Below are 22,571 nucleotides of genomic sequence, written 5' to 3'. Positions count from 1 at the left end.
TCTTACCATTATATAATCTATCTGATACCTTTTAGTATCTCCGGGATTCTACCATGTATACAACCTTCTTTTATGATTCTTGAACCAAGTGTTAGTTATGATTAAGTTGTGCTCTGCGCAAAATTCTACCAGGCGGCTTCCTCTTTCATTTCTTAGCCCCAATCCATATTCACCTACTACGTTTCCTTCTCTCCCTTTTCCTACTGACGAATTCCAGTCACCCATGACTATTAAATTTTCGTCTCCCTTCACTATCTGAATAATTTATTTTATTTCATCATACATTTCTTCAATTTCTTCGTCATCTGCAGAGCTAGTTGGCATATAAACTTGTGCTACTGTGGTAGGCGTGGGCCTCGAATCTATCTTGGCCACAATAATGCGTTCACTATGCTGTTTGTAGTAGCTTCCCCGCATTCCTATTTTCCTACTCATTATTAATCCTACTCCTGCATTACCCCTATTTGATTTTGTGTTTATAACCCTGTAGTCACGTGACCAGAAGTCTTGTTCCTCCTGCCACCGAACTTCACTAATTCCCAATATATCTAACTTCAACCTATCCATTTCCCTTTTTAAATTTTCTAACCTACCTGCCCGATTAAGGATCTGACATTCCACGCTCTGATCCGTAGAACGCCAGTTTTCTTTCTCCTGATAACGACATCCTCTTGAGTAGTCCCCGCCCGGAGATCCGAATGGGGGACTATTTTACCTCCGGAATATTTTACCCAAGAGGACGCCATCATCATTTAACCATACAGTACAGCTGCATGGCCTCGGGATGAATTACGGCTATAGTTTCCCCTTGCTTTCAGCCGTTCGCAGTACCAGCACAGCAAGGCCGTTTTGGCTAGTGTTGCAAGGCCAGATTAGTCAATCATCCAGACTGTTGCCCCTGCAACTGCTGAAAAGGCTGCTGCCTCTCTTTAGGAACCACACGTTTGTCTGGCCTCTCAACAGATACCCCTCCGTTGTGGTAGTACCTACGATACGGCTATCTGTATCGCTGAGGCACGCAAGCCTCCCCACCAACGGCAAGGTCCATGGTTCGTGAGGGGGGGGGGGGGGGGGGGGGAAGAATATAATAATTCCAATCCCAAAGAAAGCAGGCGTTGACAGATGTGAAAATTACCGAACTATCAGTTTAATAAGCCACAGCTGCAAAATACTAACGCGAATTCTTTACAGACGAATGGAAAAACTGGTAGAAGCCGACCTCGGGGAAGATCAGTTTGGATTCCGTAGAAATGTTGCAACACGTGAGGCAATACTCACCCTACGACTATCTTAGAAAATACACTCCTGGAAATTGAAATAAGAACACCGTGAATTCATTGTCCTAGGAAGGGGAAACTTTATTGACACATTCCTGGGGTCAGATACATCACATGATCACACTGACAGAACCACAGGCACATAGACACAGGCAACAGAGCATGCACAATGTCGGCACTAGTACAGTGTATATCCACCTTTCGTAGCAATGCAGGCTGCTATTCTCCCATGGAGACGATCGTAGAGATGCTGGATGTAGTCCTGTGGAACGGCTTGCCATGCCATTTCCACCTGGCGCCTCAGTTGGACCAGCGTTCGTGCTGGACGTGCAGACCGCGTGAGACGACGCTTCATCCAGTCCCAAACATGCTCAATGGGGGACAGATCCGGAGATCTTGCTGGCCAGGGTAGTTGACTTACACCTTCTAGAGCACGTTGGGTGGCACGGGATACATGCGGACGTGCATTGTCCTGTTGGAACAGCAAGTTCCCTTGCCGGTCTAGGAATGGTAGAACGATGGGTTCGATGACGGTTTGGATGTACCGTGCACTATTCAGTGTCCCCTCGACGATCACCAGTGGTGTACGGCCAGTGTAGGAGATCGCTCCCCACACCATGATGCCGGGTGTTGGCCCTGTGTGCCTCGGTCGTATGCAGTCCTGATTGTGGCGCTCACCTGCACGGCGCCAAACACGCATACGACCATCATTGGCATCAAGGCAGAAGCGACTCTCATCGCTGAAGACGACACGTCTCCATTCGTCCCTCCATTCACGCCTGTCGCGACACCACTGGAGGCGGGTTGCACGATGTTGGGGCGTGAGCGGAAGACGGCCTAACGGTGTGCGGGACCGTAGCCCAGCATCATGGAGACGGTTGCGAAAGGTCCTCGCCGATACCCCAGGAGCAACAGTGTCCCTAATTTGCTGGGAAGTGGCGGTGCGGTCCCCTACGGCACTGCGTAGGATCCTACGGTCTTGGCGTGCATCCGTGCGTCGCTGCGGTCCGGTCCCAGGTCGACGGGCACGTGCACCTTCCGCCGACCACTGGCGACAATATCGATGTAACGTGGAGACCTCACGCCCCACGTGTTGAGCAATTCGGCGGTACGTCCACCCGGCCTCCCGCATGCCCACTATACGCCCGCGCTCAAAGTCCGTCAACTGCACATACGGTTCACGTCCACGCTGTCGCGGCATGCTACCAGTGTTAAAGACTGCGGTGGAGCTCCGTATGCCACGGCAAACTGGCTGACACTGACGGCGGCGGTGCACAAATGCTGCGCAGCTAGCGCCATTCGACGGCCAACACCGCGGTTCCTGGTGTGTCCACTGTGCCGTGCGTGTGATCATTGCTTGTACAGCCCTCTCGCAGTGTCCGGAGCAAGTATGGTGGGTCTGACACACCGGTGTCAATGTGTTCTTTTTTCCATTTCCAGGAGTGTAGATTAAGGAAAGGCAAACCTACGTTTCTAGCGTTTGTAGACTTAGAGAAAGCTTTTGACAATGTTGAATGGAATACCCTCTTTCAAATTCTGAAGGTGGCAGGGGTAAAATACAGGGAGCGGAAGGCTATTTACAATTTGTACAGAAACCAGATGGCAGTATAAGAGTCGAGGGGCATGAAAGGGAAGCAGTTGTTAGGAAGGGAGTCAGACACGGTTGTAGCTTCTCCCCGATGTTATGCAATCTGTATTTTGAGCAAGCAGTAAAGGAAAAAAAAAAAAGAAAAATTCGGAGTAGAATTAAAATTCATGGAGAAGAAATAAAAACTTTGAGGTTCGCCTATGACACTGTAATTCTGTCAGAGACAGCAAAGGACTCGGAAGAGGAGTTGAACGGAATGGATAGTGTCTTGAAAGGAGGATATAAGATGAAGATCAACAAAAGCAAAACGAGGATAATGGAATGTAGTCGAATTAAGTCGGGTGTTGCTGAGGGAATTACATTAGGAAATGAGACACTTAAAGTAGTAAATGAGTTTTGCTATTTGGGGAGCAATATAACTGATGATGGTCGAAGTAGAGAGGATATAAAATGTAGACTGGCAATGGCAAGGAAAGCGTTTCTGAAGAAGAGAAATTTGTTAACATCGAGTATGGATTCAAGTGTCAGGAAATCGTTTCTGAATGTATTTGTATGGAGAGTAGCCATATATGAAAGTGAAACATGTGGTGCTACAGAAGAATGCTGAAGATTAGATGGGTAGGTCACATAACGAATGAGGAGGTATTGAATAGAATTGGGGAGAAGAGAAATCTGTGACGCAACTTGACTAGAAGAAGGAATCGGTCGGTAGGACATGTTCTGAGGCATCAAGGGATCACCAATTTAGTATTGGAGTGGAGAGTATAAATCGTAGAGGGAGACCAAGAGATGAATACACTAAGGAGATTCAGAAGGTTGTAGGTCGCAGTAGGTACTGGGAGATGAAAAAGCTTGCACAGGATAGAGTAGCATGGAGAGCTGCATCAAAGCGGTGGTCTAGCGGTTCTAGGCGCGCAGTCCGGAACCGCGCGACTGCTACGGTCGCAGGTTCGAATCCTGCCTCGGGCATGGATGTGTGTGATGTCCTTAGGTTAGTTAGGTTTAAGTAGTTCTAAGTTCTAGGGGACTGATGACCACAGATGTTAAGTCCCATAGTGCTCAGAGCCAGCTGCATCAAACCAGTCTCTGGACTGAAGACCACAACAACAACAACAATTTACGGATATGGCCAGTGACTGCAAATTAGTGGTTTAAAGAGAGAACAGAGGAAAATAAGTACGAACATCAGTAGAATCGCCAAAGTTTGTACTGGGAGGAACTAGCCGGCTGCGAATGTGAAATCTGTGCAATTATCCCCTGCTGAAAGTTTACTACCCTCGTGTCCCCTTCAGTTCGGTGACTGTATCGCCGGCTCATTCTTAGCACTCTTACACAGCGTGAATGTGCGAAAAGGGCTGGAAATTCTGAGCCCAGCTCGCCCTCTGGATTGAGTACTAAAGTGGAAACACGCTTCAGTACGATCCCAAGTCTCCTCTCATCAGGCGTATGACACCAAGTCTTTACTCTTCGATCGTCTGTCCGCATCTGTTTACTCATCGGTCTCTGCCTTAACTTTCTGAGATTAGGCTGTTTCTACCAGCCTAGGAGTCTCGCCAGCCAGATACAGCAGGCCTTGCGAGTTCCGTCCAATAATAATTCTGTAAATAAGTTAAAGAAACTACTACTGTAGCGGGTTTTGTCATGCTGAATCAATAATGATCTGGCACTTGGCGGAAGGTATCAAATCTCTCCCACTGCTTGACAGGTTTTTAAACCACGTCTATCCAATGACATGTAGGTACACGTGGGAAAGCACGCATTACAGAAATAATTATTGCGGACCAATCAGAGAGCCCACTGCAAGGTTTTAAATTAGCCATTTTTTTGTGCTGACTGTGAGACTGCAGGATGACAGCAGATCTTACACTTCTGCCGTTCTGGCGTCTGCACCTGACTACACACATTATCTTCCCAAAATATTTATTTGGGCGTCGTACAACGGAGTTTTATGACAGACAGGCTGGTCCTTGGACTACGCGGTGTGCAGAGATTGGTCGAGGAGAATTCTGCGCTGTCTACCAACACTGAAGGGCAGCTTTCAGCTCAGAACACGTTTATAGCTCCCCCTCGTCCTTTTAAGTAAGCTTCTATGTCTCCAAAGCCAGCTAGGAAACTTTCACTGCTACAGGCACCCAATTGTAATAAAAGGAAGGGGAGAGATGAAGTAATTAGCTGGACAGTGACTGGTATTATTGAATATTGTCTGCAGTCATGAGGCAGCATAAAAGGGTCGATTACATTGACCATGGGGATGTGCACATAACATTATGAAATATACTGAAGCGTCAAAGAAACTGGTGTAGGCATGCGTATTCAAAAACAAAGATATGTATAACAGGTAGAATACGGCGCGACGGTCGGCAACGCCTATATAAGACAAGTGTCTAGCGCAGTTGTTAGATCGGCTACTGCTGCTACAATCGCAGGCTACCAAGATTTATAGTGAGTTTGAACGTGGTGTTATAGTCGGCGCATGAGGGATGGGACACAGCATCTCCGACGTAACGATCAAGTGGGGATTTTCACGTACGACCATTTCACGAGTGTTCCGTGAATATCAGGTAAAACATCAAATCTCCGACATCGCTGCGGTCGGATAAAGATCCTGCAACAACGGGACCAACGACGACTGAATACAATCGTTAAGATGACAGAAGTGCAACCCTGCTGCTGTGGATTTCAATGATGAACCATCAACGATTGCTAGCGTGCGAACCATTCAACGAAACATCATCGATATGGGGTTTCGGAGCCGATGGCCCACTTGTAAACCCGTGATGACTGCACGACACAAAGCTTTACTCCTCGCCTGGGCCCGTCATCATCGACATTGGACTGTTGATGACTGGAAACATGCTGCCTGGTCGGACGAGTCTCGTTTCAATTGGATGGACGATGGACATGTATGGGTATGGGGGCAACCTCATGAATTCATGGACCCTGGATGTCAGCAGAGGACTCTTCAAGCTGGTGGAGGCTCCTTAATGGTGCGGAACGTGTGCATTTGGAGTGATATGGGACCCCTGATAGGTCTAGATACGACTCTGAGAGGTCACACGTACGTAAGCATCCTGTCTGATCACCTGCATCCATTAATGTCCATAGTGCAATCCGACGGACTTGGTCAATTCCAGTAGGACAATGCGACACTCCACACGTCCAGAATTGCTACAGAGTAGCTCCAGGAACACTCTTCTGAGTTTAAACACTTCCGCTGGATACGTTACTCACCAGACATAAATATTATTGAGCATACCTGGGATGCCTTTCAATGTGCTGTTCTGAAGAGTTCTCCACTCCCTAGTATTCTTACGGATTTACTGACACCCCTGTAGGATTCATGGTGTCATTTCCCTCCAGCACTACTTCAGACATTAGTCGAGTCCGTGCCACGTCGTGTTGTAGCACTTCTTCCTGCTCGCGGGAAGCTCTACACGATATTACGCCGGTGTACCAGTATCTTTGGCTCTTCAGTGTATGTTGCATGGCAGTTTCAGAAGACGATGCCACATAATACCTCCCACACACCTGGAGAGGCGCTAGTAGCCACTGCATCCATCCCACAGAAAGAGAGAGTACAGATATAACTAAAAAAAAAAAACTCAAACTCTGACCGAACAGGAGTCGGAAAGGTCAATGGTGCTGACCAACCACCGTGCCATTCTCAGCAATAGGCGTCACGGAATGCAGTTATGGTGCGACATGTAATCAGCACACCGCTGTCCCAGCGGTTGTCAGCTTTCGTGACCAGAGCCGCTACTGCTCAGTCAAGTAGCTCCACAATTGGCCTCACAAGGGCTGAGTGCACCCAGCTTGCCAACAGTGCTCGGCACAGATATGATGAATTACATTAAAATCCACTCGCAGATCCACACGGCAGGGGAAATTACGAATCCAATGGTCACAAACATGAATGCATATTAAGTGATTTAAAAAATTAATAAGCGTATTTGCCTAATAAATCAATTCCAGATTCTAGGCCCACCTAAGTATCGCGAAAGTGTGGGACCATCAGACGATAAGACCAGAATAAATGTGTAATACCTGCAAAGCATGTTATTAAAAAGGGTCCCAAAATGGCGTCGACCGTTAAAAGGAAAGAAAAGCTGTTTTGTTCAAATCTGCTTCATGGCCACGCTCTCACAAAAGAATACACTTTTTTTCTTGGGGCCCGCCCTGGAGTTGTCACTGCAATGGAATAGTTAACCCAAGAGCTTGGAAGACCCCGTCGCCCCCACCTCAAAAAAGCAGTGGGTGATATCAGGACAGCCTCCTCTTTAAAGATGGCTGTGGAGACTATGTTTTACAGGCAGAGACACTCTGCCTAGATTAGTGGTTCCCAACGTGGGGGCAATAACCCCCTGAGGGGTAAAATCAAATTTTCAACCATTCTATTCTATTTCAGACATGAAATTAAATTATTTTCAAAATATCGTTATTATTACCACAGTTTTATAAGACGCTAATACTGATTATTAATTTTTCTCGATTAGTAGCATTAATGCAGTGAAGGCTACAGGTTCCTCATATAGCTCACTCGCGACACACAAATGTTGTGCTTTCTCTCGTACAACGCTGATGATAAAAGTGAAACATATACGTAACAAATGTTAAATATCTCAAGAAAATGTCTTCTCCAAATAGTAAATAGTACCCGCAGTAGTATAGAAATTGTTTTATTACTCGCTTCGAAACAGATCTATAGTTGTGTGTACATTATTATTATTATTATTATTAATTACTATTATAGTTGTGGTCTGACACAAAGCATTAACAGCCTAATGTCTTCCAATTTGTGCCAATTCGGAAGTAAGGACTTGTGAAGACTAAGCATAGTGATTACATGTTAAGTTCGTTTATTTTAAATGGGGTTGCAGTGTGCAGGTCAAGGAAGTGCCGAAGTGAAGAGACTAAAGCAGATGAAGTATGTTTTGTAACAAATGTCTCCCCTCACAGTGAATAGTTAGCATTTTATCTGAGAAGGAGTTGCGGGTAGCACTTGCAATGTACCATGAATTGCTTTGCCATTTAATCTAACCCTCCGCCCCTCCCCCCCCCCCCCCCTCACACACACACACACACACACACACACACACACACACACACACACACACACAAACTAAATATAACTCATCTTTCATCATTTTAAGAATAGAAATGTTCTAAGAAAAGCCCTTCATTCTACAGTTAGTTAGGTGCTTAATTTGGTGATAACCTGAGGGAGGGGGGGAGGGGGGGTAACAGACGGCGGGGGTGGGGAAGAGACACGGAGATACTAGTTAATGTCTGATTGCACTCAGGGGTATTGGCCTAAGAAAGATTTGGAACAGCTGACCCAGTTGAATAAAACTAGCAGAGACACACTCTCCTGCCTACTCCAAAGCCGTCCTCACATGCAGTGACGGAGTTGACACTGACATAGACAGGAAATCCATCCTCATGAAACAAAGCTCCAGTGTCACATTGGACTTGCTAATTAACATGATGGTTTTTCGTGATTACTTTGTGGCGACATATTGCGCTTACGAAAACGCTAAATGCAGGTGATATGAACACGTTTTACAGCTTTGTGCATTGTGTACAATAGAGGAACAGTTTAGGAGTGATGGGTGTTTGTTTCAGCATGACGACGCACCCTGCTATAAAGCAGCACCTCTGAAGCAATGGTTTGCGGACAGTAACATTGCTGGAATGGATTGACCTGCCCAAAGTCCCGGCTTGGACCCAATAGAACACCTCTGGAATGAGTTAAAATGTTGACTTCGTTCCAGACTGAACGTCAAATGTTACTATCTACTCTTGTTTTGGCTCTTGAGAAAGAGTTGGCTGTCATTCCTCCATGCACTTTCAGACACCTCGTTGAAATTGTCCCCTGCAGAGGTCATGCCGTCATAAAGGGGGAGGGTGAACATACCCCAAATTAATGTCCACTAATAGCTGTCCGAATAGTTTTGATCAGACGATGTATTAGTGTTTACATAAAATACCAACTACTGCGTCAATTCTCTCCTTATCGTACCATCTCCTTTTGGCTACATGTACCTGTTAAGAGACACAACAGCCATTACATTCTCCTTTATATTCCTGGTAACTCCAGAAGACTGGTACCGACACGTTTTGGAGCTAATATTGTCTCTCTTCCATGTTTTCCGTAACATATTATCACTCAGCAGCAGTCTCACAAGTACAGAAGCTGCACCACAGGTCGGTAAGTACGTAAGTACCCAGCACAAAGCAGAAGCACTTGCCGCTTCTCGTCCATTGCGAACAGCAGTATCAGTGACCTGAGTGTTAGCAACAGGCCGTGCATCAGTATCTCTGGTAGAAAGTGTGACGATTGGGTAACGTTTCATAATGTTATAAGGAAGGCATCTGAGTCTGTGACTAAAACCATCTGGTGACATTCGTCTGTAACTTGTCTTTTCATGATTTTTTTTTTTTTTTTTTTTTTTTTTTTTTTAAATGGACTTGTAGTCCGGGGTGATATGTTGCAATACAGCGTCACCGGTCTATTGCGGTCTAACTGTGTTGGTGAGGCAGTAAATTTCCACAGGGCAGTGACTCCGTCACTGCAATTCGCTTTGGAGATGTGGCGGTGGGACTTGTGGTCCCGTACCACCCTCTGACGGTGATAGTACTACATGAGTCAGGCAGAAAAATTTTGCCTAACATGGGCGGGTGAAGGTGTGGCGGTGGGACTTGTAGTCCCGTACGCCAGGGCAGGGGTGCTTTTTTTTTTTTTTCATGAATTTAATCTCACTCACTTATTGTACAAAGATTTGTAAAGACCTATGAGTACTCAATTGAGTGCTCCACGCAGCTTCGGCTATGTGTAACTGAGATTTAAGAAACATGGTTAGAACTCAAATGTGGTGACAGATTGATATGCAGTGTAATTACAGATTTAAATGGAATGTAATAGTCTGAAGCCAATGAACGTTAACTATGAATTATTAGTCGAATGACAGGCTGAGTTGTAACACATACCGTCGTTAGGTTGTCACCTTAATCAGAAAACTGATGAATATCTGTCATTTTTTCCGTTTCCTCGTAGCTCATTGTCACTTATTGATACTTCGTTTTTCAGAAAATGCGAAACTTTGATAATGATCACCACGAAGATGACGTGCTACAGACGCGAAATTTAACCGACAGGAACAAGATGCTGTGATATGCAATTGATTAGCTTTTCACAGCATTCACACAAGGTTGGCGCAGGTGGCGACACCTACAACGTGCTGACATGAGGAAAGTTTCCAAACGATTTCTCGTACAGAAACAGCAGTTGACCGGCGTTGCGTGGTGAAACGTTATTGTGATGCCTCGTGTAAGGAGGAGAAATGCGTACCATCACGTTTCCGGCTTTGATAAAGGTCGGAGTGTACCCTATCGCGATTGCGGTTTATCGTATCGCGATGTTGCTGCTCGCGTTGGTCGAGATCCAATGACTGTTAGCAGAATATGGAATCCGTGGGTTCAGGAGGGTAATATGGAACGCCGTGCTGGATCCCAACGGCCTCGTATCACTAGCAGTTGAGATGACAGACATCTTATCCGCGTGGCTGTAACGATGGCTGTAACGGATCGTGCAGCCACGTCTCGATCCCTGAGTCAACAGATGGAGACGTTTACAAGACAACAACCATCTGCACGAACAGTTCGACGACGTTTGCAGCAGCATGCACTATCAGCTCGGAGACCACGGCTGCGGTTACCCTTGACGCTGCATTACAGACAGGAGCGCCTGCGATGGTGTACTCAACGACGAACCTGGATGCACGAATGGCAAAACGTCATTTTTTCGGATCAATCCAGGTTCTGTCTACAGCATCATGATGGTCGCATCCATGTTTGGCGACATCGCGGTGAACGCACGTTGGAAGTGTGTATTCGTCATCGCCATACTGGCATATCACCTGGCGTGATGGTATGGGGTGCCATTGGTTACACGTCTCGATCACCTCTTGTTCACATTGACGGCACTTTGAACAGTGGACGTTACATTTCAGATGTGTTACGACCCGTAGCTCTGCCCTTCATTCGATCCCTGCGAAACCCTACATTTCAGCAGGACAATGCACGACCGCATGTTGCAGGTCGTGTACGGGCCTTTCTGGATACAGAAAATGTTCGACTGCTGCCCTGGTCAGCACATTCTCCAGATCTCTCACCAACTGAAAACATCTGGTCAATGGTGGCCGAGCAACTGGCTCATTACAATACGCCAGTCATTACTCTTGATGAACTGTGGTATCGCGTTGAAGCTGCATGAGCAGTTGTGCCTGTACACGTCATCCAAGCTCTGTTTGACACAATGCTCAGGCGTATCAAGGCCGTTATTACGGCCAGAGGTGGTTGTTCTGGGTACTGATTTCTCAGTATCTATGCACCCCAGTTGCGAGAAAATGTAATCATATGTCAGTTCTAGTATAATATATTTGTCCAATGAATACCCGTTTATGATCTGCATTTCTTCTTGGTATAGCAATTTTAATGGCCAGTAGTGTACAAAATACGACGAAATCAGTATGGTGTCTCCGAAGCTGTCAACCATGGTAGGAACGAGTGACACGTGATTCTGATATCACTTCTGAGTAGTTGGAGCGTGTCACGAGCGTGACCCATGAAGGGGATATCTGTGTCCCAAAAACATGCAATGATGCAGAGTGTCTGGAATAGCTAGCCAGTAGTTGGCATCAATATCTGGGCACAGCCTAACACCGGCGAGACGATACTGTGCCAGGGAGTGTGAGGCACCGCGGCGGTACTCACCGATGGTGGTGATGACGATGATGGAGTAGAAGAGGGCGCCGATGAGCGTCCACTGGACGGCCTTCTCGTCCTCGGTGCCGTCCCAGCCGTCCCGCTTCACGCAGCGCACCAGCTCGTGCTCAAACACCTGCAGCCGCTTCACCACCGCCCGGGTCCAGTTCTCCTGGTGCAGCACCGGCGGGCCGTCCGTCAGCCGCCACAGGTCCGCCGTCACGTTGCTGCGGATGCGGCTGATGTTGCGCTTCACCTGCGCAACGCACATCACTTCCTTAACCGATGTGCGACTCCTGCTGCTCATGTTTTATATACCAGTTGTAGAAGTATGAAACCCGCCCAAATATGTAACATTAACATAGCAACAAATAGACCGGAACTTTTCGACTCCGTGAATGTAGAAGAGGGTATCAGTGATCATAAGTCAGTGGTTGCATCAATGACTACAAGTGTAATAAGAAATGCCAAGAAAGGAAGGAAAATATATTTGCTTAACAAGAGTGATAGGGCACAAATCGCAGAATATCTGAGTGACCACCATCAAACGTTCATTTCTGAGGAAGAGGATGTGGAACAAAAATGGAAAAAATTCAGAAACATCGTCCAGTACGCCTTAGATAAGTTCGTACCGACTAAGGTCCAAAGCGAGGGGAAAGATCCACCGTGGTATAACAATTATGTACGAAAGGTACTACGGAAACAAAGAAAGCTTCATCATAGGTTTAAGAGTAGTCGAATCATAGCTGATAAGGAAAAGCTGAACGAAGCGAAAAAGAGCGTAAAGAGAGCAATGAGAGAAGCATTCAACGAATTCGAACATAAAACATTGGCAAACAATCTAAACAAGAACCCTAAAAAGTTTTGGTCATATGTAAAATCGGTAAGCGGATCTAAATCCCCTATTCAGTCACTCGTTGACCACGGTGGCACCGAAACAGAGGACGACCGAAGAAAGGCAGAAATACTGAATTCAGTGTTCCGAAACTGTTTCACTGCGGAAAATCGTAACACGGTCCCTGACTTCAGCCGTCGCACGGACGCCAAAATGGAAAATATTGAAATAAACGATATCGGAATTGAAAAACAACTGCTATCACTTAGTAGCGGAAAAGCATCCGGACCAGACGAGATACCCTTAAGATTCTACAGTGATTATGCTAAAGAACTTGCCCCCTTTCTATCAGCAATTTATCGTAGATCGCTGGAAGAACGTAAAGTACCTAGCGACTGGAAGAAAGCGCAGGTCGTTCCCATTTTCAAGAAAGGTCATAAATCAGATGCGAATAATTATAGGCCTATTTCGCTTACGTCAATCTGTTGTAGAATAATGGAACATGTTTTGTGTTCTCGTATTATGACGTTCTTAGATAATACAAATCTCCTTCATCATAACCAACATGGATTCCGCAAACAGAGATCATGTGAAACTCAGCTCGCCCTATTTGCCCAAGAAATTCACAGTGCCGTAGACACTGGCGAGCAGATTGATGCCGTATTCCTGGACTTCAGGAAGGCATTTGATACGGTTCCGCACTTACGTTTAGTGAAAAAAATACGAGCGCACGGAATATCGGACCAGGTTTGTGATTGGATTCAGGATTTCCTAGAAGAAAGAACACAACATGTCATTCTTAACGGTTCAAAATCTGCAGATGTAGAGGTAATTTCGGGAGTACCGCAGGGAAGCGTGATAGGACCTTTATTGTTTACAATATACATAAATGACTTAGTTGACAACATCGGTAGCTCCGTGAGGCTATTTGCAGATGACACGGTTGTCTACAAGAAAGTAGCAACATCAGAAGACTCGTACGTACTCCAGGAGGACCTGCAGAGGATTAATGCATGGTGCGACAGCTGGCAGCTTTCCCTAAACGTAGATAAATGTAATATAATGCGCATACATAGGGGCAGAAATCCATTCCAGTACGATTATGCCATAGGTGGTAAATCATTGGATGCGGTAACGACCGTAAAATACTTAGGAGTTACTATCCGGAGCGATCTGAAGTGGAATGATCACATAAAACAAATAGTGGGAAAAGCAGGCGCCAGGTTGAGATTCATAGGAAGAATTCTAAGAAAATGTGACTCATCGACGAAAGAAGTAGCTTACAAAACGCTTGTTCGTCCGATTCTTGAGTATTGCTCATCAGTATGGGACCCTTACCAGGTTGGATTAATAGAAGAGATAGACATGATCCAGCGAAAAGCAGCGCGATTCGTCATGGGGACATTTAGTCAGCGCGAGAGCGTTACGGAGATGCTGAACAAGCTCCAGTGGCGGACACTTCAAGAAAGGCGTTACGCAATACGGAGAGGTTTATTATCGAAATTACGAGAGAGCACATTCCGGGAAGAGATGGGCAACATATTACTACCGCCCACATATATCTCGCGTAATGATCACAACGAAAAGATCCGAGAAATTAGAGCAAATACGGAGACTTACAAGCAGTCGTTCTTCCCACGCACAATTCGTGAATGGAACAGGGAAGGGGGGATCAGATAGTGGTACAATAAGTACCCTCCGCCACACACCGCAAGGTGGCTCGCGGAGTATAGGTGTAGATGTAGATGTAGATGTCCTTACGCTACATCTACATCTACATCTACATTTATACTCCGCAAGCCACCCAACGGTGTGTGGCGGAGGGCAATTTACGTGCCACTGTCATTACCTCCCTTTCCTGTTCCAGTCGCGTATGCTTTGCGGGAAGAACGACTGCCGGAAAGCCTCCGTGAGCGCTCGAATCTCTCTAATTTTACAATCGTGATCTCCTCGGGAGGTGTAAGTAGGGGGAAGCAATATATTCGATACCTCATCCAGAAACGCACCCTCTCGAAACCTGGACAGCAGGCTACATCGCGATGCGGGGGGCCTCTTTTGCAGAGTCTGCCACTTGAGTTTGCTAAACATCTCCGTAACGCTATCACGCTTACCAAATAACCCTGTGACGAAACGTGCCGCTCTTCTTTGGATCTTTTCTGTCTCCTCTGCCAACCCGACCTGGTGTTTTGTAAGCCACCTCCTTTGTTGATGGACTACATTTTCTAAGGACTCTCCCAATGAATCTCAACTTGGCACCCGCCTTACCAACAATTAATTTTATATGATCATTCCACTTCATATCGTTCCGTACGCATACTCCCAGATATTTTACAGAAGTAACTGCTACCAGTGTTTGTTCCGCTGTCATATAATCATACAATAAAGGTTCCTTCTTTCTATGTATTCGCAATACATTGCATTTGTCAATGCTAAGGGTCAGTTGCCACTCCCTGCACCAAGTGCCTATCCGCTGCAGATCCTCCTGCATTTCGCTGCAATTTTCTAATGCTGCAACTTCTCTGTATACTACAGCATCATCCGCGAAAAGCCGCATGGAACTTCCGACACTATCTACTAGGTCATTTATATACAGGGTGAGTCACCTAACGTTACCGCTGGATATATTTCGTAAACCACATCAAATACTGACGAACCGATTCCACAGACCGAACGTGAGGAGAGGGGCTAGTGTAATTGTTTAGTACAAACCATACAAAAATGCACGGAAGTATGTTTTTTAACACAAACCTACGTTTTTTAAATGGAACCCCGTTAGTTTTGTTAGCACATCTGAACATATAAACAAATACGTAATCAGTGCCGTTTGTTGCAATGTAAAATGTTAATTACATCCGGAGATATTGTAACCTAAATTTGACGCTTGAGTACCACTTCTCCGCTGTTCGATCGTGTGTATCGCAGAGCACCGAATTACGTAGGAATCCAAAGGGAACGGTGATGGACCTAAGGTACAGAACAGACTGGAACAGCACATTACGTCCACGTGCTAACACATTTTTATTGGTCTTTTTCACTGACGCACATGTACATTACCATGAGGGGTGAGGTACACGTACACACGTGGTTTCCGTTTTCAATTACGGAGTGGAATAGAGTGTGTCCCAACATGTCAGGCCAATAGATGTTCAATGTGGTGGCCATCATTTGCTGCACACAATTGCAATCTCTGACGTAATGAGTGTCGTACACGCCGCAGTACATCTGGTGTAATGTCGCCGCAGGCTGCCACAATACGTTGTTTCATATCCTCTGGGGTTGTAGGCACATCACGGTACACATTCTCCTTTAACGTACCCCACAGAAAGAAGTCCAGAGGTGTAAGATCAGGAGAACGGGCTGGCCAATTTATGCGTCCTCCACGTCCTATGAAACGCCCGTCTAACATCCTGTCAAGGGTCAGCCTAGTGTTAATTGCGGAATGTGCAGGTGCACCATCATGCTGATACCACATACGTCGACGCGTTTCCAGTGGGACATTTTCGAGCAACGTTGGCAGATCATTCTGTAGAAACGCGATGTATGTTGCAGTGCTCTCCGATACACACGATCGAACAGCGGAGGAGTGGTACTCAAGCGTCAACTTTAGGTTACAATATCTCCGGATGTAATTAACATTTTACAATGCAACAAACGGCACTGATTACGTATTTGTTTATATGTTCAGATGTGCTAACAAAATTAACGTGGTTACATTTTAAAAAAACGTAGGTTTGTGTTAAAAAACACACTTCCTTGCATTTTTGTATGGGTTGTGTTAAACAATTACACTAGCCCCTCTCCTCAGGTTCGGTCTGTGGAATCGGTATGTCAGTATTTGATGTGGTTTACGAAATATATCCAGCGGTAACGTTAGGTGACTCACCCTGTATATTGCGAAAAGCAATGGTCCCATAACAGTCCCCTGTGGCACGACAGAGGTTACTTTAACGTCTGTAGACGTCTCTCCATTGAGAACAACATGCTGTGTTCTGTTTACTAATAACTCTTCAATCCATCCACACAGCTGGTCTGATATTCCGTAGGCTCTTACTTTGTTTATCAGGCGACAGTGCGGAGCTGTATCGAACGCCTTCCGGAAGTCAAGGAAAATGGCATCTACCTGGGAGCCCGTATCTAATATTTTCTGGATCTCATGAACAAATAAAGCGAGTAGGGTCTCACACGATCGCTGTTTCCGGAATCCATGTTGATTCCTACAGAGTAGATTCTGGGTTTCCAGAAATGACATGATACGCGAGCAAAAAACATGATCTAAAATTCTACAGCAGATAGACGTCAGAGATATAGGCCTATAGTTTTGCGCATCTGATCGACGATCCTTCTTGAAAACTAGAACTACCTATGCTCTTTTCCAATCATTTGGAACCTTCTGTTCCTCTAGAGAATTGCGGTACACGGCTGTTAGAAGGGGGGCAAGTTCTTTCGCGTACTCTGTGTAGAATCGAATTGGTACCCCGTCAGGTCCAGTGGACTTTCCTCTGTTGAGTGATTTCAGTTGCTTTTCTGTTCCTTGGACACTTATTTCGATGTCAGTCATTTTTTTCGTTCGTGCGAGGATTTAGAGAAGGAACTGCAGTGCGGTCTTCCTCTGTGAAACAGCTTTGGAAAAAGGTGTTTAGTGTTTCAGCTTTACTCGTGTCATCCTCTGCTTCAATGCCATTATCATTCCAGAGGTTTGGATATGCTGTTTCGATCCACTTACTGATTTAACGTAAGACCAGAACTTCTTAGGATTTTCTGTCAAGTCGATACATAGAGTTTTACTTTCCAATTCACTGAACGCTTCATGCATAGCCCTCCTTACGCTAACTTTGTTTAGCTTCTGTTTGTCTGAGAGGTTTTGGCTGCGTTTAAATTTGCAGTGAAGCTCTCTTTGCTTTCGCTGTAGTTTCCTAACCTTGTTGTTGGACCACGGTGGGTTTTTCCTGTCCCTCACAGTTTTACTCGGCACGTACCTGTCTATAATGCATTTTACGATTGCCGTGAACTTTTTCCATAAACACTCAACATTGTCAGTGTCGGAACAGAAATTTTCGTTTTGATCTGTTAGGTAGTCTGAAATCTGCCTCCTATTACTCTTGCTAAACAGATAAACCTTCCTTCCTTTGTTTATATTCCTACTTACTTCCATATTCAGGGCTGCTGCAACGGCCTTATGATCATTGATTATCTGTTCTGCGCTTACATAGTCGAAAAGTTCGGGTCTGTTTGTTATCAGTAGGTCCTAGACGTTATCTCCACGAGTCAGTTCTCTGTTTAATTGCCCGAGGAAATTTTCGGATAGTGCACTCAGTATAATGTCACTCGATACTCTGTCCCTACCACCCGTCCTAATCATCTGAGTGTCCCAGTCTATATTTGGTAAATTGAAATCTCCACCCATCAGCGGCTTGTGCTAACGTCAGCATACTTTGGCCTTTAACTCTCTTTGGATAACTACTCACATAGAACATGTTGTGGGGAAGGCGAACCAAAGATTGCGCTTTACTAGCGGAACACTTACAAGACGCAACATGTCTACTAAAGAGACTGTCTATACTATGCCTGTCAGTTCTCATTTGGTGTACTGCTGCGCGGTAAAGGATCCTTACCACACAGGATCGATGAAGTTATCGAAAATATTCAGAGAAGGCAGGTCGCTTTGCATTATCGCGATATAGGGGAGAGAGAGTCAAGGACGTGACAGACGAAATGGAGGTGGCAATCATTAAGACAAAGGCGTTTTTCGTTGCAGCAACATGTTTTCACGGAACTACAATCATCAACCGTCTCCTCCAAAGGCTAACATATTTTGTTCATTCTTATCTTCATAGTGTGAAATATATATCGTAATAAAATAAGAGAAATCATACCTCGCACAGAAGGATTTAGGTGTTCATTTTTTCCAAGTGTTATTAGAGAGTGTCGAGAAATAGTCTGACAGTGGTTCTGTGAACCCTCTGCCAAGCACCTAAGTATTAACTGCACAGTAATTATGTACTTGTAAAGGTAGAAATGGAAGAACGTATTTTCTAACGTCATTCGAAAACTCTTGAAAATACGAGTATACTGAAGAAAAGCTCGTTAAGGTCGGTGTTGGTACTTTTAAAAAAATATTCAAAAATGTGCTGAAATTGAACGGTAAGGCGGCTGGAATCAGCTACTGCTCTGTAAACTCATAAAGTGGCGCTGTCATACCAAACTTCGGCGTTGTGTGCAGCTAAAGGGTAGTCCTACACTTGTGAGATAAAACGTATTCCTTCTTGGCTCTGCTATACAGATTGTTGTAAATGGAACTACATTTGGATTTCCAGAGTATCAGAAAAGGCCTAGAGAAAATAATCCAAATGTGTGTACTACTGCTCTTGATTAAGTGGGCAGCTTTCATGGAAAAAAGTAAATACTAGAAAACTTTGATACACTGTCGATGCGTGGCATGAAAGCACCGTTTCGCCCTGTTTACTCTGTAAAAGTCAATTCCGGCTGCCTTGCGTTTAAATTTTAGCGCATTTCTCAAATATTTTTGCTAAAAGTTTAAACGTCAACTTTAAAAACATAAGTAACATTATATCACTGCGTTTTCAAAAGATTTTGTATGTCGGTAAAAAGTACAACTTCTGCAGATGATGCATCTTCCTACACTCAAGAATTGTCTGAAAAAATTTGCACGAATATTCAAACAGGTCTCGATAAGTTCTCAAAGCACTGCTAAATTCGGCAACATCTTTCAAACACCCTGAAATGGAAAACTGTTTTCTTCAGAAAACGAAAAAAAACGTAAGTTTCCTATGACTAATATATCAATGAGTCACAAATGGAATCAAGCAACTGGAACACATAGTTGATATAGCTGTTTGTAAGGCTATGAACTGGAATGATGATATGACACCACGGCTGTAAACAATGGTGAGGGACAAGTTGATTGTTTTGATCAACTTTGCAGTTAAATTTCAATAACATCTGATAAATAAGATGTTTCATATCCATGAAATGTGACTTTTTATTCAGACTGGTCATTGTTTTCAAATATATTTATAATAACGACCTATTTTTAAAATGGTAAATTCTACCCAAAACTTCATTCTTAAAAATTCGACAATGAGTATTTAACATTGTTTACTTGCAAACTGAGTGCACATAAAATGGATTATCACTGACTTATCACTGTTACTTGCTGTGCGAATTAATAGAACGTTACAGCGAAGCCTCTCAAAAATAAAAATTTAAAATGTCCCAATTGTTTCAGTTTTTTAATTAAGATTTTTATTACAGTTTTTGCAATAATGAAGTATAACAACTTCAAAAATTAATCTACGGTTCAGCACAACATAAAATTTACAACAGCACGTAAATAATGTAAGGGACGCAACTTAACATTGTCTAGTTGCTTAAACAGATATTCACATTTACCTGATTAGCAACAACTTTTAAAGCGCATTTGCGTTCGGGAGCATATTTAGGATATTTATGTGAAGCATAGTCATCCACACCATCCTCAGATTGTAAAAATCGGTCCTGAAAAGCATTTTTCTGGCACGAAAACCGCTAGCGTTACTGCTGCTGGCAGCTATGTTATGTTTCTGACACTTACCACCTATCCTGACAATGTTGCCATTAGCGAGAAACTGAAATTGAAGACAGAACTGCCATTTCTCGATTTATCGTGGAACTATTAACTAGTATGACTAGAGCACATCACGTACCACGTTTTGCATACAATAACTCTACTTCTCATCGACTTTTCCTTATCACTGTTAACAGCCGAGGTCTTCATAAAGCCTCAGTTGCATATAAAGCAGGTGGCAGAATTCTTTCCACTGGTGCGATATTGTGAAAATGCAATTAATCCACCAACCACATTGCGAACAAAACAGTAGTGGGAGCTATCCTACAATATTCCTCAAGTGTGTGGGACCCATAACGCATACAACTAATAGCGCATACTGAACGTATACAACGAAGGGCAAGCGTGTATGTTCGTAGGTTGGTTGACCCGTCGGAGAGCGTCACTGTGATGATCAGAAACCTGAACTGGCAGGAGTTTAGAGATGGACCCCAACTATCACTCAAGAACCTCCTTAAAATGTTTCAAGAAGTAGTTTGAAGTGAGGAATCTAGGAATATGCAACAACTACTATTTATCGTTCCAGTAGGGACCACGAAGACAACATTATACTACACTCATGCTCATAAATTAAGGATAATACTGATACATGGTGAAACAACGCTCTGGTGGGCGGTTTGCGGATTTAAATCACCTCGGGGTATGACCATGCGGTGCATCTGACCTGTGGTCGTCCCACGGTGGCGATGGCAGCAGTCCACATACGCAGAGGTGCGTTGGTGCATGGCAGAGTACGGCGCAGCGACTACGTGTGCAGACGTTTTCAGATGTGCCAATGGTGACTGTGTGTTGAAAATGGCTCAAAGATCACGTATTGATGACGTTGTGAGGGGCAGAACGCTAGGGCAACTGGAGGCTTGTCAAACACAGCAGGTCGTAGCACGGGCCCTCAGTATGCCACAAAGTGTGATCTCAAGATTACGGCAACGATTCCAGCAGACAGGGAACGTGTCCAGGCGCTACAGTGCGGGACGTCCACAGTGTAAAACACCACAAGAAGACCGATATCTCACCATCAGTGCCCGCAGACGGCCACGGAGTACAGCAGGTAGCCTTGCTCGGGAACTTACCGCAGCCACTGGAACACGTGTATCCAGACACACAGTCTACAGACGACTGAGCAGACATAGTTTATTCGTCCGGAGACCTGCAAGGTGCATTCCACTGATCCATAGTCACAGGAGGGCCAGTAAAGCCTGGTGTCAACAACACAGTACATGGTCATTGGAACAGTGGTCCAGGTTATGTTCACGGACGAGTCCAGGTATAGGCTGAACAGTGATTCTCACAGGGTTTTCATCTAGCGTGAACCAGGAACCAGATACCAACCCCTTAATGTCCATGAAAGGGACCTGTGTGGAGGTCGTGGTTTGATGGTGTGGGGTGGGATTATGATTGGTGCACGTACACCCCTGCATGTTTTTGACAGAGGAACTGTAACAGTTCACGTGTGTCAGGACGTCATTTTGCACTAGTATGTCCGCCTTTTCAGGAGGTGCAGTGGGCCTCACCTTCCTCTTGAAGGACGATAATGCACGGCCCCATCGAGCTGCCATCGTGGAGGAGTACCTTGAAACAGAAGTTATCAAGTGGCCTGCCGGTTCTCCAGACCTAAACCTCATCGAGCACGTCTGGGATGCTTTCGGTCGACGTATCGCTGCACGTCTTCAAACCCCTACAACACTTCAGGAGCTCCGACAGGCACTGGTGCAAGAATGGAAGGCTATACCCCAGCAGCTGCTCGACCACGTGATCCAGAGTATGCCAACCCGTTGTGCGGCCAGTGTACGTGAGCATGGTGATCATATTCCTTATTGATGTCGGGGTACATACGCAGGAAACAGTGGCATTTTGCAGCACATGTGTATCCAATTGGTCCTCAACTAATATTCGCACTTTCCTTTCAACAATACCTGAGAAGATTTTACCCACAACGCTGATTAAAGAGATACCTCTGTTGTTGTTACAATCTTTTCTGTTTCCATGTTTAAAGATTGGTGTGATTACTGCTTTTGTCCAGTCTGATGGAACCTGTCCCGACTCCCAGGCCATTTCAATTATCCTGTGTATCCATTTAAGACCTGACATTCCACTGTATTTGATGAGTTCCGACTTAATTTCATCCACCCCAGCTGCTTTATTGCACTGCAATCTATTGGCCATTTTCTCCACTTCCTCAAATGTGATCCTATTTCCATCATCATTCCTATCCCATTGTACCTCGAACTCTGAAACATTACTGATTGTATTTTCACCTACATTGAGCAACTCTTCAAAATATTCCCTCCATCTGCCCAAGGCATCCACAGGATTCACCAGCAGTTTTCGTGTCCTGTCCAAAATACTTGTCATTTCCTTCTTACCTCCCTTTCGAAGACTGCTAATTACACTCCAGAATGGTTTTCCAGCAGCTTGACCCATAGTCTCCAACCTGTTTCCAAAGTCTTCCCAAGATTTCTTCTTGGATGCTGCAATTATCTGTCT

General features: G+C 44.9%; 1 protein-coding gene across 1 annotated transcript in view; it reads right to left on the bottom strand.

The window, feature by feature from the left end:
* Positions 1–22,571, bottom strand: part of LOC124545632 — a 602,686-nt gene that overhangs the window by 563,304 nt on the left and 16,811 nt on the right. The window contains exon 2 of the mRNA XM_047124578.1: positions 11,638–11,884. Within this exon, the coding sequence (XP_046980534.1) occupies positions 11,638–11,884 (247 nt within the window). The remainder of the gene's footprint in view (positions 1–11,637; positions 11,885–22,571) is intronic.

This window comes from Schistocerca americana, chromosome 8 (genome assembly GCF_021461395.2).
Source record: "Schistocerca americana isolate TAMUIC-IGC-003095 chromosome 8, iqSchAmer2.1, whole genome shotgun sequence".
Lineage (NCBI taxonomy): Eukaryota > Metazoa > Arthropoda > Insecta > Orthoptera > Acrididae > Schistocerca > Schistocerca americana.
The sequence above is the reverse complement of the archived record's forward strand: the minus strand, read 5'-3'. Positions and strand labels throughout refer to the sequence as shown.